General features: G+C 47.8%; 1 protein-coding gene across 1 annotated transcript in view; it reads right to left on the bottom strand.

Moving 5' to 3' along the window:
• The window catches only part of LOC127929748 (PDZ and LIM domain protein 7-like), a 73,054-nt gene that overhangs the window by 22,575 nt on the left and 32,804 nt on the right, over positions 1–17,675 (bottom strand). Inside the window, exon 3 of the mRNA XM_052517998.1 lies at positions 16,003–16,154. Within this exon, the coding sequence (XP_052373958.1) occupies positions 16,003–16,154 (152 nt within the window). The remainder of the gene's footprint in view (positions 1–16,002; positions 16,155–17,675) is intronic.

The following is a 17,675-nucleotide window of genomic DNA, read 5'->3' as shown; positions in this document are numbered from 1 at the left end:
CGGCCCTATCCTTTAACCTGCCTGTCCTCCGGCCCTATCCTTTAACCTGCCTGTCCTCCGGCCCTATCCTTTAACCTGCCTGTCCTCCGGCCCTATCCTTTAACCTGCCTGTCCCCCGGCCCTATCCTTTAACCTGCCTGTCCTCCGTCCCTATCCTTTAACCTGCCTGTCCTCCTGCCCTATCCTTTAACCTGCCTGTCCTCCGGCCCTATCCTTTAACCTGCCTGTCCTCCGGCCCTATCCTTTAACCTGCCTGTCCTCCGGCCCCATCCTTTAACCTGCCTGTCCTCCGGCCCAATCCTTTAACCTTCCTGTCCTCCGGCCCCATCCTTTAACCTGCCTGTCCTCCGGCCCAATCCTTTAACCTGCCTGTCCTCCGGCCCAATCCTTTAACCTGCCTGTCCTCCGGCCCAATCCTTTAACCTGCCTATCCTCCGTCCCTATCCTTTAACCTGCCTGTCCTCCGTCCCTATCCTTTAACCTGCCTGTCCTCCGGCCCTATCCTTTAACCTGCCTGTCCTCCGGCCCTATCCTTTAACCTGCCTGTCCTCCGGCCCTATCCTTTAACCTGCCTGTCCTCCGGCCCCATCCTTTAACCTGCCTGTCCTCCGGCCCCATCCTTTAACATGCCTGTCCTCCGGCCCTATCCTTTAACATGCCTGTCCTCCGGCCCTATCCTTTAACATGCCTGTCCTCCGGCCCTATCCTTTAACCTGCCTGTCCTCCGTCCCTATCCTTTAACCTGCCTGTCCTCCGTCCCTATCCTTTAACCTGCCTGTCCTCCGGCCCCATCCTTTAACCTGCCTGTCCTCCGGCCCCATCCTTTAACCTGCCTGTCCTCCGTCCCTATCCTTTAACCTGCCTGTCCTCCGGCCCTATCCTTTAACCTGCCTGTCCTCCGGCCCTATCCTTTAACCTGCCTGTCCTCCGGCCCTATCCTTTAACCTGCCTGTCCTCCGGCCTCATCCTTTAACCTGCCTGTCCTCTGCTAACCTGGTCCCAGATCTGTTTGTGCAGTCCTGTTAACTCCCACGGTCAGGAGTTGGCATGAAAGCACAGGCAGATCTGGGATCAGGCTAGTCCTCCGTCCCCTATCCCTGTTAAATATTTCACTGGCTGATGTAGGTTATTAAGCATATATTAACCTAAATCTTCCCAAATGACACCCCGTTCCCTGTATAGTGCACTACTCTATCAGGGCTCAGGTCAAAAGTAGTAAGATATACATGGAAAAGGAGTTTCACATTTTTTCATTTAAATAAGAGGAATACATATGTGCAAATACTGTTCATTGACTACAGCTCAGCGTTCCAACACCGTTGTCCCCTCCAAGCTCAGGACTCTGGGAATGAACACCTCCCTCTACAACTGGGTCCTGGACTTGCTGACGGGGACTGGACCCGGCCGCAGGTGGTATTCACAATGACTGCCTACCCCGGGCCAAACCCAGACGACGCTGGGCTCATTGTGCGCCGCCCTGTAGGACTCCCAATCACGTCCGGTTGTGATACAGCCTGGATTATACACAACAATACAAGTAACAACAACGAGGCTTTTTATCCAAAGTGACTTAGTCATACATGCATACATTTATCTATGGGTGGACCCGGGAATCGAACACACTAGCCTTGGCATTACAAGCACCACGCTCTATCAACTGAGCGACAGAGGACCACATCTTAAAATTAGGACGATGCTTCACATTTACATTTAAGTCATTTAGCAGACGCTCTTATCCAGAGCGACTTACAAATTGGTGCATTCACCTTATGACATCCAGTGGAACAGTCACTTTACAATAGTGCATCTAAATCTTAAAAGGGGGGTGAGAAGGATTACTTATCCTATCCTAGGTATTCCTTAAAGAGGTGGGGTTTCATCATAGCCGTGGAATATAAAACTAGGCCCCAAATTCAAAGCCAATACAACGTTGTTCAGTCATAAAACTGTCCTCCTAACTCATCTGATAACCAAACTGTGGAAGCCTTCCAAACCCTGAGAGACAGAGGATAGAACAGCTCACATCCAGCATTAAAGAGAGATGTCTTTCAGCCTAACGCAATGCAACAGGAGCAGCTCACATCCAGCATTAAAGAGATGTCTTTCAGCCTAACGCAATGCAACAGGAGCAGCTCACATCCAGCATTAAGAGAGATGTCTTTCAGCCAAACGCAATGCAACATGAGCAGCTCACATCCAGCATTAAAAGAGATGTCTTTCAGCCTAACGCAATGCAACAGGAGCAGCTCACATCCAGCATTAAGAGATGTCTTTCAGCCTAACGCAATGCAACAGGAGCAGCTCACATCCAGCATTAAGAGATGTCTTTCAGCCTAACGCAATGCAACAGGAGCAGCTCACATCCAGCATTAAGAGATGTCTTTCAGCCTAACGCAATGCAACATGAGCAGCTCACATCCAGCATTAAGAGATGTCTTTCAGCCAAACGCAACGCAACAGGAGCAGCTCACATCCAGCATTAAAAGATGTCTTTCAGCCAAACGCAATGCAACAGGAGCAGCTTATTGTCTGTTGTGATAGTGGGGGGCGAGAACGAGGGGGGCGAGAACGAGGGGGGCGAGGAATAGAGGGGCGAGAAAGAGAGGAGCGAGGGTCACGGGTAGGAGGAGGAATCCGTGTGATTTACAATAGTTCTTCTTTATAGAAGGCGTTGGGTTATAAGGAAGGAAACTGGAGAGAGAGACAGGTCTGTCTAGTGTGACATCAGATACTGACGAGTACAGACCTGCCTAATCAATTACAACCAACACCTACGACTGAGAAACCCAACACACAAACCCAACACATCCATTTATTCACAACATCATCGTCAACAGTGTGTACACACACACACACACACACACACACACACACACACACACACACACACTATTGGCATTTTCATACTGATCCCCCGTGGGAATCAAACCCACAACCCTAGCATTGCAAGCGGCATGCTCTACCAACTGAGCCACACACACAATAAAGATGTTTTGCTCGATATGTAGTCTAATGACACAGTTTATATCCGCACCGTTTCAGCTACAGACTAGTCTACAGCATCACCAGATATACTGAAAGGAAGTGACTGTACTCTACAGCATCACCAGATGTACTGAAAGGAAGTGACTGTACTCTACAGCATCACCAGATGTACTGAAAGGAAGTGACTGTACTCTACAGCATCACCAGATGTACTGAAAGGAAGTGACTGTACTCTACAGCATCACCAGATGTACTGAAAGGAAGTGACTGTACTCTACAGCATCACCAGATATACTGAAAGGAAGTGACTGTACTCTACAGCATCACCAGATGTACTGTAAGGAAGTGACTGTACTCTACAGCATCACCAGATGTACTGAAAGGAAGTGACTGTACTCTACAGCATCACCAGATGTACTGAAAGGAAGTGACTGTACTCTACAGCATCACCAGATGTACTGAAAGGAAGTGACTGTACTCTACAGCATCACCAGATGTACTGAAAGGAAGTGACTGTACTCTACAGCATCACCAGATGTACTGAAAGGAAGTGACTGTACTCTACAGCATCACCAGATGTACTGAAAGGAAGTGACTGTACTCTACAGCATCACCAGATGTACTGAAAGGAAGTGACTGTACTCTACAGCATCACCAGATGTACTGAAAGGAAGTGACTGTACTCTACAGCATCACCAGATGTACTGAAAGGAAGTGACTGTACTCTACAGCATCACCAGATGTACTGAAAGGAAGTGACTGTACTCTACAGCATCACCAGATGTACTGAAAGGAAGTGACTGTACTCTACAGCATCACCAGATGTACTGAAAGGAAGTGACTGTACTCTACAGCATCACCAGATGTACTGAAAGGAAGTGACTGTACTCTACAGCATCACCAGATGTACTGAAAGGAAGTGACTGTACTCTACAGCATCACCAGATATACTGTAAGGAAGTGACTGTACTCTACAGCATCACCAGATGTACTGAAAGGAAGTGACTGTACTCTACAGCATCACCAGATGTACTGAAAGGAAGTGACTGTACTCTACAGCATCACCAGATGTACTGAAAGGAAGTGACTGTACTCTACAGCATCACCAGATGTACTGAAAGGAAGTGACTGTACTCTACAGCATCACCAGATGTACTGAAAGGAAGTGACTGTACTCTACAGCATCAACAGATGTACTGAAAGAAAGTGACTGTACTCTACAGCATCACCAGATATACTGTAAGGCTACTGAAAGAAAGTGACTGTACTCTACAGCATCACCAGATGTACTGAAAGGAAGTGACTGTACTCTACAGCATCACCAGATGTACTGAAAGGAAGTGACTGTACTCTACAGCATCACCAGTATGTTTACGTATGGTACACACATGACACATCACTTTTAAAGGTCCAAGCACAATGTTTGTTTAAAGACACAGTTCTCCAAAAGAGGACGAGGTACAGGGTGTGATTCATAACATTTCAGGAACTTAAAAAAAATAAAAATAATAATATTGTGTTAGATTATGTCCTGTTTTGGCCAGTCAGTCAGTTTATGAATAGTACTGCCAAATTCGAAAAACAAACTGTGACCCTGAATCCAACCAGCCATTTTGTCCCTGTGCCGTGATCTGTTGGTCTGACAGAAGACACAGGCTTCACCCCCCAAAAAAGTAGTGCCCTATATAGGGAATAGGGTGCCATTTGGGACCCAGCCACTACAGCATCAGATAGGAGGTAGAAGGACAGAGGTTACAGGAAAAACTAATGACAGAGCACATCTGGTTTAGAGGAGACTACCTCTAAACCCCTATCTCCTAGAGGAGAGGAGACTACCTCTAAACCCCTATCTCCTAGAGGAGAGGAGACTACCTCTAAACCCCTATCTCCTAGAGGAGAGGAGACTACCTCTAAACCCCTATCTCCTAGAGGAGAGGAGACTACCTCTAAACCCCCATCTCCTAGAGGAGAGGAGACTACCTCTAAACCCCCATCTCCTAGAGGAGAGGAGACTACCTCTAAACCCCTATCTCCTAGAGGAGAGGAGACTACCTCTAAACCCCTATCTCCTAGAGGAGAGGAGACTACCTCTAAACCCCATCTCCTAGAGGAGAGGAGACTACCTCTAAACCCCATCTCCTAGAGGAGAGGAGACTACCTCGAAACCCTATCTCCTAGAGGAGAGGAGACTACCTCTAAACCCCATCTCCTAGAGGAGAGGAGACAACCTCTAAACCCCATCTCCTAGAGGAGAGGAGACGACCTCTAAACCCCATCACCTAGAGGAGAGGAGACGACCTCTAAACCCCATCACTTAGAGGAGAGGAGACTACCTCTAAACACCATCTCCTAGAGGAGAGGAGACTACCTTTAAACCCTATCTCCTAGAGGAGAGGAGACTACCTCTAAACCCCATCTCCTAGAGGAGAGGAGACTACCTCTAAACCCCCATCTCCTAGAGGAGAGGAGACTACCTCTAAACCCCATCTCCTACAGGAGACTACCTCTAAACCCCATCTCCTAGAGGAGACTACCTCTAAACCCCATCTCCTAGAGGAGAGGAGACTACCTCTAAACCCCATCTCCTAGAGGAGAGGAGACTACCTCTAAACCCCATCTCCTAGAGGAGAGGAGACTACCTCTAAACCCCATCTCCTAGAGGAGAGGAGACTACCTCTAAACCCCATCTCCTAGAGGAGAGGAGACTACCTCTAAACCCCATCTCCTAGAGGAGAGGAGACTACCTCTAAACCCCATCTCCTAGAGGAGAGGAGACTACCTCTAAACCCCATCTCCTAGAGGAGAGGAGACTACCTCTAAACCCTATCTCCTAGAGGAGAGGAGACGACCTCTAAACCCCATCTCCTAGAGGAGAGGAGACGACCTCTAAACCCCATCACCTAGAGGAGAGGAGACGACCTCTAAACCCCATCACTTAGAGGAGAGGAGACTACCTCTAAACCCCATCTCCTAGAGGAGAGGAGACTACCTCTAAACCCCATCTCCTAGAGGAGAGGAGACTACCTCGAAACCCTATCTCCTAGAGGAGAGGAGACTACCTCTAAACCCTATCTCCTAGAGGAGAGGAGACTACCTCTAAACCCTATCTCCTAGAGGAGAGGAGACTACCTCTAAACCCCATCTCCTAGAGGAGAGGAGACTACCTCGAAACCCTATCTCCTAGAGGAGAGGACCTCGAAACCCTATCTCCTAGAGGAGAGGACCTCTAAACCCCTATCTCCTAGAGGAGAGGAGACTACCTCTAAACCCCATCTCCTAGAGGAGAGGAGACTACCTCTAAACCCTATCTCCTAGAGGAGAGGAGACTACCTCTAAACCCCATCTCCTAGAGGAGAGGAGACTACCTCTAAACCCCATCTCCTAGAGGAGAGGAGACTACCTCTAAACCCCATCTCCTAGAGGAGAGGAGACTACCTCTAAACCCCATCTCCTAGAGGAGAGGAGACTACCTCTAAACCCCATCTCCTAGAGGAGAGGAGACTACCTCTAAACCCCATCTCCTAGAGGAGAGGAGACTACCTCTAAACCCTATCTCCTAGAGGAGAGGAGACAACCTCTAAACCCCATCTCCTAGAGGAGAGGAGACGACCTCTAAACCCCATCACCTAGAGGAGAGGAGACGACCTCTAAACCCCATCACTTAGAGGAGAGGAGACTACCTCTAAACCCCATCTCCTAGAGGAGAGGAGACTACCTCTAAACCCCATCTCCTAGAGGAGAGGAGACTACCTCGAAACCCCATCTCCTAGAGGAGAGGAGACTACCTCTAAACCCTATCTCCTAGAGGAGAGGAGACTACCTCTAAACCCTATCTCCTAGAGGAGAGGAGACTACCTCTAAACCCCATCTCCTAGAGGAGAGGAGACTACCTCGAAACCCTATCTCCTAGAGGAGAGGAGACTACCTCGAAACCCTATCTCCTAGAGGAGAGGACCTCTAAACCCCTATCTCCTAGAGGAGAGGAGACTACCTCTAAACCCCATCTCCTAGAGAAGAGGAGACTACCTCTAAACCCTATCTCCTAGAGGAGAGGAGACTACCTCTAAACCCTATCTCCTAGAGGAGAGGAGACTACCTCTAAACCCTATCTCCTAGAGGAGAGGAGACTACCTCTAAACCCTATCTCCTAGAGGAGAGGAGACTACCTCTAAACCCTATCTCCTAGAGGAGAGGAGACTACCTCTAAACCCTATCTCCTAGAGGAGAGGACCTCTAAACCCCATCTCCTAGAGGAGAGGAGACTACCTCTAAACCCTATCTCCTAGAGGAGAGGAGACTACCTCTAAACCCCATCTCCTAGAGGAGAGGAGACTACCTCTAAACCCTATCTCCTAGAGGAGAGGACCTCTAAACCCCTATCTCCTAGAGGAGAGGACCTCTAAACCCCTATCTCCTAGAGGAGAGGACCTCTAAACCCCTATCTCCTAGAGGAGAGGACCTCTAAACCCCTATCTCCTAGAGGAGAGGAGACTACCTCTAAACCCCATCTCCTACAGGAGACTACCTCTAAACCCCATCTCCTAGAGGAGACTACCTCTAAACCCCATCTCCTAGAGGAGAGGAGACTACCTCTAAACCCCATCTCCTAGAGGAGAGGAGACTACCTCTAAACCCCATCTCCTAGAGGAGAGGAGACTACCTCTAAACCCCATCTCCTAGAGGAGAGGAGACTACCTCTAAACCCCATCTCCTAGAGGAGAGGAGACTACCTCTAAACCCCATCTCCTAGAGGAGAGGAGACTACCTCTAAACCCCATCTCCTAGAGGAGAGGAGACTACCTCTAAACCCTATCTCCTAGAGGAGAGGAGACAACCTCTAAACCCCATCTCCTAGAGGAGAGGAGACGACCTCTAAACCCCATCACCTAGAGGAGAGGAGACGACCTCTAAACCCCATCACTTAGAGGAGAGGAGACTACCTCTAAACCCCATCTCCTAGAGGAGAGGAGACTACCTCTAAACCCCATCTCCTAGAGGAGAGGAGACTACCTCGAAACCCCATCTCCTAGAGGAGAGGAGACTACCTCTAAACCCCATCTCCTAGAGGAGAGGAGACTACCTCTAAACCCCATCTCCTAGAGGAGAGGAGACTACCTCTAAACCCCATCTCCTAGAGGAGAGGAGACTACCTCTAAACCCCATCTCCTAGAGGAGAGGAGACTACCTCGAAACCCTATCTCCTAGAGGAGAGGAGACTACCTCGAAACCCTATCTCCTAGAGGAGAGGACCTCTAAACCCCTATCTCCTAGAGGAGAGGAGACTACCTCTAAACCCCATCTCCTAGAGGAGAGGAGACTACCTCTAAACCCTATCTCCTAGAGGAGAGGAGACTACCTCTAAACCCTATCTCCTAGAGGAGAGGAGACTACCTCTAAACCCTATCTCCTAGAGGAGAGGACCTCTAAACCCCATCTCCTAGAGGAGAGGAGACTACCTCTAAACCCTATCTCCTAGAGGAGAGGACCTCTAAACCCCTATCTCCTAGAGGAGAGGACCTCTAAACCCCTATCTCCTAGAGGAGAGGACCTCTAAACCCCTATCTCCTAGAGGAGAGGACCTCTAAACCCCTATCTCCTAGAGGAGAGGAGACTACCTCTAAACCCCATCTCCTACAGGAGACTACCTCTAAACCCCATCTCCTAGAGGAGACTACCTCTAAACCCCATCTCCTAGAGGAGAGGAGACTACCTCTAAACCCCATCTCCTAGAGGAGAGGAGACTACCTCTAAACCCCATCTCCTAGAGGAGAGGAGACTACCTCTAAACCCCATCTCCTAGAGGAGAGGAGACTACCTCTAAACCCCATCTCCTAGAGGAGAGGAGACTACCTCTAAACCCCATCTCCTAGAGGAGAGGAGACTACCTCTAAACCCCATCTCCTAGAGGAGAGGAGACTACCTCTAAACCCCATCTCCTAGAGGAGAGGAGACAACCTCTAAACCCCATCTCCTAGAGGAGAGGAGACGACCTCTAAACCCCATCACCTAGAGGAGAGGAGACGACCTCTAAACCCCATCACTTAGAGGAGAGGAGACTACCTCTAAACCCCATCTCCTAGAGGAGAGGAGACTACCTCTAAACCCCATCTCCTAGAGGAGAGGAGACTACCTCGAAACCCTATCTCCTAGAGGAGAGGAGACTACCTCGAAACCCTATCTCCTAGAGGAGAGGAGACTACCTCTAAACCCCATCTCCTAGAGGAGAGGAGACTACCTCTAAACCCCATCTCCTAGAGGAGAGGAGACTACCTCTAAACCCCATCTCCTAGAGGAGAGGAGACTACCTCGAAACCCTATCTCCTAGAGGAGAGGAGACTACCTCGAAACCCTATCTCCTAGAGGAGAGGACCTCTAAACCCCTATCTCCTAGAGGAGAGGAGACTACCTCTAAACCCCATCTCCTAGAGGAGAGGAGACTACCTCTAAACCCTATCTCCTAGAGGAGAGGAGACTACCTCTAAACCCTATCTCCTAGAGGAGAGGAGACTACCTCTAAACCCTATCTCCTAGAGGAGAGGAGACTACCTCTAAACCCTATCTCCTAGAGGAGAGGACCTCTAAACCCCATCTCCTAGAGGAGAGGAGACTACCTCTAAACCCTATCTCCTAGAGGAGAGGAGACTACCTCTAAACCCCATCTCCTAGAGGAGAGGAGACTACCTCTAAACCCCATCTCCTAGAGGAGAGGACCTCTAAACCCTATCTCCTAGAGGAGAGGACCTCTAAACCCTATCTCCTAGAGGAGAGGACCTCTAAACCCTATCTCCTAGAGGAGAGGACCTCTAAACCCTATCTCCTAGAGGAGAGGACCTCTAAACCCCTATCTCCTAGAGGAGAGGACCTCTAAACCCCTATCTCCTAGAGGAGAGGACCTCTAAACCCCTATCTCCTAGAGGAGAGGAGACTACCTCTAAACCCCATCTCCTAGAGGAGAGGAGACTACCTCTAAACCCTATCTCCTAGAGGAGAGGACCTCTAAACCCCTATCTCCTAGAGGAGAGGAGACTACCTCTAAACCCCATCTCCTAGAGGAGAGGAGACTACCTCTAAACTCCCTCTCCTAGAGGAGAGGAGACTACCTCTAAACCCCCTCTCCTAGAGGAGAGGAGACTACCTCTAAACCCCCTCTCCTAGAGGAGAGGAGACTACCTCTAAACCCCATCTCCTAGAGGAGAGGAGACTACCTCTAAACCCCATCTCCTAGAGGAGAGGAGACTACCTCTAAACCCCATCTCCTAGAGGAGAGGAGACTACCTCTAAACCCTATCTCCTAGAGGAGAGGAGAGGACCTCTAAACCCTATCTCCTAGAGGAGAGGACCTCTAAACCCCTATCTCCTAGAGGAGAGGACCTCTAAACCCCTATCTCCTAGAGGAGAGGAGACTACCTCTAAACCCCATCTCCTAGAGGAGAGGAGACTACCTCTAAACCCCATCTCCTAGAGGAGAGGACCTCTAAACCCCTATCTCCTAGAGGAGAGGAGACTACCTCTAAACCCCATCTCCTAGAGGAGAGGAGACTACCTCTAAACCCTATCTCCTAGAGGAGAGGACCTCTAAACCCCTATCTCCTAGAGGAGAGGAGACTACCTCTAAACCCCATCTCCTAGAGGAGAGGAGACTACCTCTAAACTCCCTCTCCTAGAGGAGAGGAGACTACCTCTAAACCCCCTCTCCTAGAGGAGAGGAGACTACCTCTAAACCCCTCTCCTAGAGGAGAGGAGACTACCTCTAAACCCCATCTCCTAGAGGAGAGGAGACTACCTCTAAACCCCATCTCCTAGAGGAGAGGAGACTACCTCTAAACCCCATCTCCTAGAGGAGAGGAGAGAGGACCTCTAAACCCTATCTCCTAGAGGAGAGGAGAGGACCTCTAAACCCTATCTCCTAGAGGAGAGGACCTCTAAACCCCTATCTCCTAGAGGAGAGGACCTCTAAACCCCTATCTCCTAGAGGAGAGGAGACTACCTCTAAACCCCATCTCCTAGAGGAGAGGAGACTACCTCTAAACCCCATCTCCTAGAGGAGAGGACCTCTAAACCCTATCTCCTAGAGGAGAGGACCTCTAAACCCTATCTCCTAGAGGAGAGGACCTCTAAACCCTATCTCCTAGAGGAGAGGACCTCTAAACCCTATCTCCTAGAGGAGAGGACCTCTAAACCCTATCTCCTAGAGGAGAGGACCTCTAAACCCCTATCTCCTAGAGGAGAGGAGACTACCTCTAAACCCCATCTCCTAGAGGAGAGGAGACTACCTCTAAACCCCATCTCCTAGAGGAGAGGAGACTACCTCTAAACCCCATCTCCTAGAGGAGAGGAGACTACCTCTAAACCCTATCTCCTAGAGGAGAGGAGACTACCTCTAAACCCCCTCTCCTAGAGGAGAGGAGACTACCTCTAAACCCACATCTTCTAGAGCAGCATCACAAATACCATCTGTGACATTGTTGTTATGACCTATGACCAGCGAACACAGTTGGGGCTCCAATCTGAGATCTTGTTTATAGGGTAGTTTTGGTGGTATGTTTGTAAATATTCCTCAAATTGTTTTGTTTGGTTGGCATTCGGTTTGGACTTCCTGTTTAGTGCACGGTCAGCTTGGAGCACCGCGTAAGGGTAGTAACCGGGGCCAAATTGGGTTCAGCCGTGTTGCTACAGTTCTAACAGTGCAATGTGGTAACGTTTGTTTGGAAGCCTCTGTTAAAGCCATCATACATTATTTGTCATTTTTATCCTCGTTTATGTGTAAAGCTTTATGAGTTTTGTTTCGGTGATCGATGGAAGAGAAGCAGCCATTGTCCCCCGTGTGTTGGGCTACAAAGCCCCCGTGTGTTGGGCTACAAAGCCCCCGTGTGTTGGGCTACAAAGCCCCCGAGTGTTGGGCTACAAAGCCCCCGAGTGTTGGGCTACAAAGCCCCCGAGTGTTGGGCTACAAAGCCCCCGAGTGTTGGGCTACAAAGCCCCCGAGTGTTGGGCTACAAAGCCCCCGAGTGTTGGGCTACAAAGCCCCCGAGTGTTGGGCTACAAAGCCCCCGAGTGTTGGGCTACAAAGCCCCCGTGTGTTGGGCTACAAAGCCCCCGTGTGTTGGGCTACAAAGCCCCCGTGTGTTGGGCTACAAAGCCCCCGTGTGTTGGGCTACAAAGCCCCCGTGTGTTGGGCTACAAAGCCCCCGTGTGTTGGGCTACAAAGCCCCCGTGTGTTGGGCTACAAAGCCCCCGAGTGTTGGGCTACAAAGCCCCCGAGTGTTGGGCTACAAAGCCCCCGAGTGTTGGGCTACAAAGCCCCCGAGTGTTGGGCTACAAAGCCCCCGAGTGTTGGGCTACAAAGCCCCCGTGTGTTGGGCTACAAAGCCCCCGTGTGTTGGGCTACAAAGCCCCCGTGTGTTGGGCTACAAAGCCCCCCCCCCCTGGACTGGGGTCATTCTGGGTAACCAGTTGGTGTACAATTGTGCGCTGCCTCACTGGTCTTCCGGTCGAGGCCGGCTGCGACAAACCCTGGGATCCAACCTGGGTCTGTAGTGACGTCGCTAGCCCTGCGATGCAGTGCCTTATAGATCACTGCTCCACTAGGAAGGCACATAATGCCCTACTTTATGACCAAGCCCCAGAGTGCACTTTGAAGGGACTAGGGTTCTATTTCAGATACAGACCACATGTTGGTTTTCATTACTCCTCTATTAAATCACAGACGTATGACTTTCTCTCTCTCTCCCTCACGAACAGATGAGGTAGCCACGGTCTCCCTCCCCAGACACTCACTCACTCACTCACTCCTTTTTTAGGCTTTCGGGTTGAGGCTGTTACGTGACCTCTTCAAGAAGGAAGACTGTCAATTCAGCACTCCAGATTTTTTCAATATGTGTCGGGAGGGTGGGGGAGAGGCGAGGGTGAGAGAGAGCGGTGTCAGAATGGAAAGCTAAATAGTTTAGTGTCACTCTAAACCTTCTTGATGGTCTCAGGCCATAATATCAGGTCAGCCATATTCCTGAAGTCACTCACGCCTCCTAATCTAACTGTAGACCTGGTCTCCGTTTTGAATGTGTCCGAAATGGCACTCTATTCCCTATATAGTGCCCTAATTCAGGGTCGCCGGGGCCCTCTCTACAGTTCAGAGAGTCCCTCACTGTACCATCACTATCTACAGTTCAGAGACTCCCTCAATGTACCATCACTATCTACAGTTCAAATCAAATTTGTGAAATTTCATTTGTCACATGCACTGAATACAACAGATGTAGATCTTGCTGGGAAATGCTTGAAGAGGGCATGACAAAACCTATTCCCCCTCAGGACACTAAAAAGATTTGGCATGAGTCCTCAGTTCCTGAAGGTTTTACAGCTGCACCATCAAGACCTTTGACTGATTGCGTCACTGCCTGGTATGGCAACTGCTCGGCCTCCGACCGCAAGACACTACAGAGAGTAATGAATACGGCCCAGTACATCACCTCAATACCAGGCGGTGTCAGAGGAAGGCCCTAAAAATTGCCCAAGACTCCAGCCACCCTAGTCGTAGACTGTTCTCTCTGCTACCGCACGGCAAGAGGTACCGGAGCCCCAAGTCTAGGACAAAAAGACCCCAGCCACCCCAGTCATAGACTGTTCTCTCTGCTACCACATGGCAAGAGGTACCGGAGCACCAAGTCTAGGTCCAAGAGGCTTCTGAACAGCTTCTAACCCCAAGACATAAGACTCCTGAACAGCTAATTAAATGGCTCCCCAGATTATTTGCACTGCCCCCCCGTTTTGTATGTACGGTCTAGTTATATTACTGAGGGTGAGTATAGTGTTTACAGTACGGTCTAGTTATATTACTGAGGGTGAGTATAGTGTATACAGTATGGTCTAGTTATATTACTGAGGGTGAGTATAGTGTATACAGTACGGTCTAGTTATATTACTGAGGGTGAGTATAGTGTATACAGTACGGTCTAGTTATATTACTGAGGGTGAGTATAGTGTATACAGTACGGTCTAGTTATATTACTGAGGGTGAGTATAGTGTATACAGTACGGTCTAGTTATATTACTGAGGGTGAGTATAGTGTATACAGTACGGTCTAGTTATATTACTGAGGGTGAGTATAGTGTATACAGTACGGTCTAGTTATATTACTGAGGGTGAGTATAGTGTATACAGTACGGTCTAGTTATATTACTGAGGGTGAGTATAGTGTATACAGTACGGTCTAGTTATATTACTGAGGGTGAGTATAGTGTATACAGTATGGTCTAGTTATATTACTGAGGGTGAGTCTGGTACGATCTAGTTATATTACTGAGGGTGAGTATAGTGTATACAGTACGGTCTAGTTATATTACTGAGGGTGAGTATAGTGTATACAGTACGGTCTAGTTATATTACTGAGGGTGAGTATAGTGTATACAGTACGGTCTAGTTATATTACTGAGGGTGAGTATAGTGTATACAGTACGGTCTAGTTATATTACTGAGGGTGAGTATAGTGTATACAGTACGGTCTAGTTATATTACTGAGGGTGAGTATAGTGTATACAGTACGGTCTAGTTATATTACTGAGGGTGAGTATAGTGTTTACAGTACGGTCTAGTTATATTACTGAGGGTGAGTATAGTGTATACAGTACGGTCTAGTTATATTACTGAGGGTGAGTATAGTGTATACAGTACGGTCTAGTTATATTACTGAGGGTGAGTATAGTGTTTACAGTACGGTCTAGTTATATTACTGAGGGTGAGTATAGTGTATACAGTACGGTCTAGTTATATTACTGAGGGTGAGTATAGTGTATACAGTACGGTCTAGTTATATTACTGAGGGTGAGTATAGTGTATACAGTACGGTCTAGTTATATTACTGAGGGTGAGTATAGTGTATACAGTACGGTCTAGTTATATTACTGAGGGTGAGTATAGTGTATACAGTACGGTCTAGTTATATTACTGAGGGTGAGTATAGTGTATACAGTACGGTCTAGTTATATTACTGAGGGTGAGTATAGTGTATACAGTATGGTCTAGTTATATTACTGAGGGTGAGTATAGTGTATACAGTATGGTCTAGTTATATTACTGAGGGTGAGTATAGTGTATACAGTACGGTCTAGTTATATTACTGAGGGTGAGTATAGTGTTTACAGTAAGGTCTAGTTATATTACTGAGGGTGAGTATAGTGTATACAGTACGGTCTAGTTATATTACTGAGGGTGAGTATAGTGTATACAGTACGGTCTAGTTATATTACTGAGGGTGAGTATAGTGTTTACAGTAAGGTCTAGTTATATTACTGAGGGTGAGTATAGTGTATACAGTATGGTCTAGTTATATTACTGAGGGTGAGTATAGTGTTTACAGTAAGGTCTAGTTATATTACTGAGGGTGAGTATAGTGTTTACAGTAAGGTCTAGTTATATTACTGAGGGTGAGTATAGTGTTTACAGTACGGTCTAGTTATATTACTGAGGGTGAGTATAGTGTTTACAGTAAGGTCTAGTTATATTACTGAGGGTGAGTATAGTGTATACAGTAAGGTCTAGTTATATTATCTTACTTGCTGAGGGTGAGTATAGTGTTTACAGTAAGGTCTAGTTATATTATCTTACTTGCTGAGGGTGAGTATAGTGTTTACAGTGAGGTCTAGTTATATTATCTTACTTGCTGAGGGTGAGTATAGTGTTTACAGTAAGGTCTAGTTATATTATCTTACTTGCTGAGGGTGAGTATAGTGTTTACAGTAAGGTCTAGTTATATTATCTTACTTGCTGAGGGTGAGTATAGTGTTAACAGTAAGGTCTAGTTATATTATCTTACTTGCTGAGGGTGAGTATAGTGTTTACAGTAAGGTCTAGTTATATTATCTTACTTGCTGAGGGTGAGTATAGTGTTTACAGTAAGGTCTAGTTATATTATCTTACTTGCTGAGGGTGAGTATAGTGTTTACAGTAAGGTCTAGTTATATTATCTTACTTTCTGAGGGTGAGTATAGTGTTTACAGTAAGGTCTAGTTATATTATCTTACTTGCTGAGGGTGAGGGTGAGAGACTCCTCTGCTGCTCTGATCTTGTTCTGTGCCTCCACATGGGTCATGTCTTCTGCGTTGGTCTCTCCGATGGACACCACCCAATCTCCCACGCCCACACCGGCCTGGGCGGCCTTACCCCCGGGGGTCAGCTGTAGAGGGAGAGAGAGGGGGGGGGTTGGGGTTGATTGTGGTTCTCAACAGGGGCGCTCACTTATACAGAAATATGACCTTTGGCCTTTTAAAGCTGGTCACTGACAAGAACACGTTACTGTTACCTGTGAAATCAGTATAGTCGTAGAAGTCCACGTGAAATAAAACTAAATTACCTGATATTTCCTCTCGCTGAGTCTCTGAATATTTTCATAGTTAAATGGAACGAACATCTGCCCTAACTGACACAGTGCTTTTTCAAATACGGTCCAGAGACGAGACGTGGAAATGGTTCTGAAGCCAACCTACTATAATTGATACAACAAAGCAATTCATGTTAATGAGTCAATAACAGGGCTGATCTAGAGGAAAGGGTATATAGTCAATAACAGGGCTGATCTAGAGGAAAGGGTATATAGTCAATAACAGGGCTGATCTAGAGGAAAGGGTATATAGTCAATAACAGGGCTGATCTAGAGGAAAGGGTATATAGTCAACAACAGGGCTGATCTAGAGGGAAGAATCAGAGAGGATATCTAGCCAATAACAGGGCTGATCTAGAGGAAAGGGTATATAGTCAACAACAGGGCTGATCTAGAGGGAAGAATCAGAGAGGATATCTAGCCAACAACAGGGCTGATCAAGAGGGAAGAATCAGAGGATATCTAGCCAACAACAGGGCTGATCTAGAGGGAAGAATCAGAGGATATCTAGCCAACAACAGGGCTGATCTAGAGGGAAGAATCAGAGGATATCGAGTCAACAACAGGGCTGATCTAGAGGGAAGAATCAGAGGATATCTAGCCAACAACAGGGCTGATCTAGAGGGAAGAATCAGAGGATATCTAGCCAACAACAGGGCTGATCTAGAGGGAAGAATCAGAGGATATCTAGCCAACAACAGGGCTGATCTAGAGGGAAGAATCAGAGGATATCTAGCCAACAACAGGGCTGATCTAGAGGGAAGAATCAGAGGATATCTAGCCAACAACAGGGCTGATCTAGAGGGAAGAATCAGAGGATATCTAGCCAACAACAGGGCTGATCTAGAGGGAAGAATCAGAGGATATCTAGCCAACAACAGGGCTGATCTAGAGGGAAGAATCAGAGGGCTGAGGGGATATCTAGCCAACAACAGGGCTGATCTCGAGGAAGAATCAGAGGAATCAGAGGATATCTAGCCAACAACAGGGCTGATCTGAGGGAGGAATCAGAGGATATCTAACAACAGGGCTGATCTAGAGGGAAGAATCAGAGGATATCTAGCCAACAACAGGGCTGATCTAGAGGGAGGAATCAGAGGATATCTAGCCAACAACAGGGCTGATCTCGAGGGAAGAATCAGAGGATATCTAGCCAACAACAGGGCTGATCTAGAGGGAGGAATCAGAGGATATCTAGCCAACAACAGGGCTGATCTAGAGGGAAGGATATCTAGCCAACAACAGGGCTGATCTAGAGGAAACGGTATATAGTCAATAACAGGGCTGATCTAGAGGAAACGGTATATAGTCAATAAC

This window comes from Oncorhynchus keta, chromosome 4 (assembly GCF_023373465.1).
Source record: "Oncorhynchus keta strain PuntledgeMale-10-30-2019 chromosome 4, Oket_V2, whole genome shotgun sequence".
Classification (NCBI taxonomy): Eukaryota; Metazoa; Chordata; class Actinopteri; order Salmoniformes; family Salmonidae; genus Oncorhynchus; species Oncorhynchus keta.
This window is presented reverse-complemented; position numbering and strand designations above follow the sequence as displayed.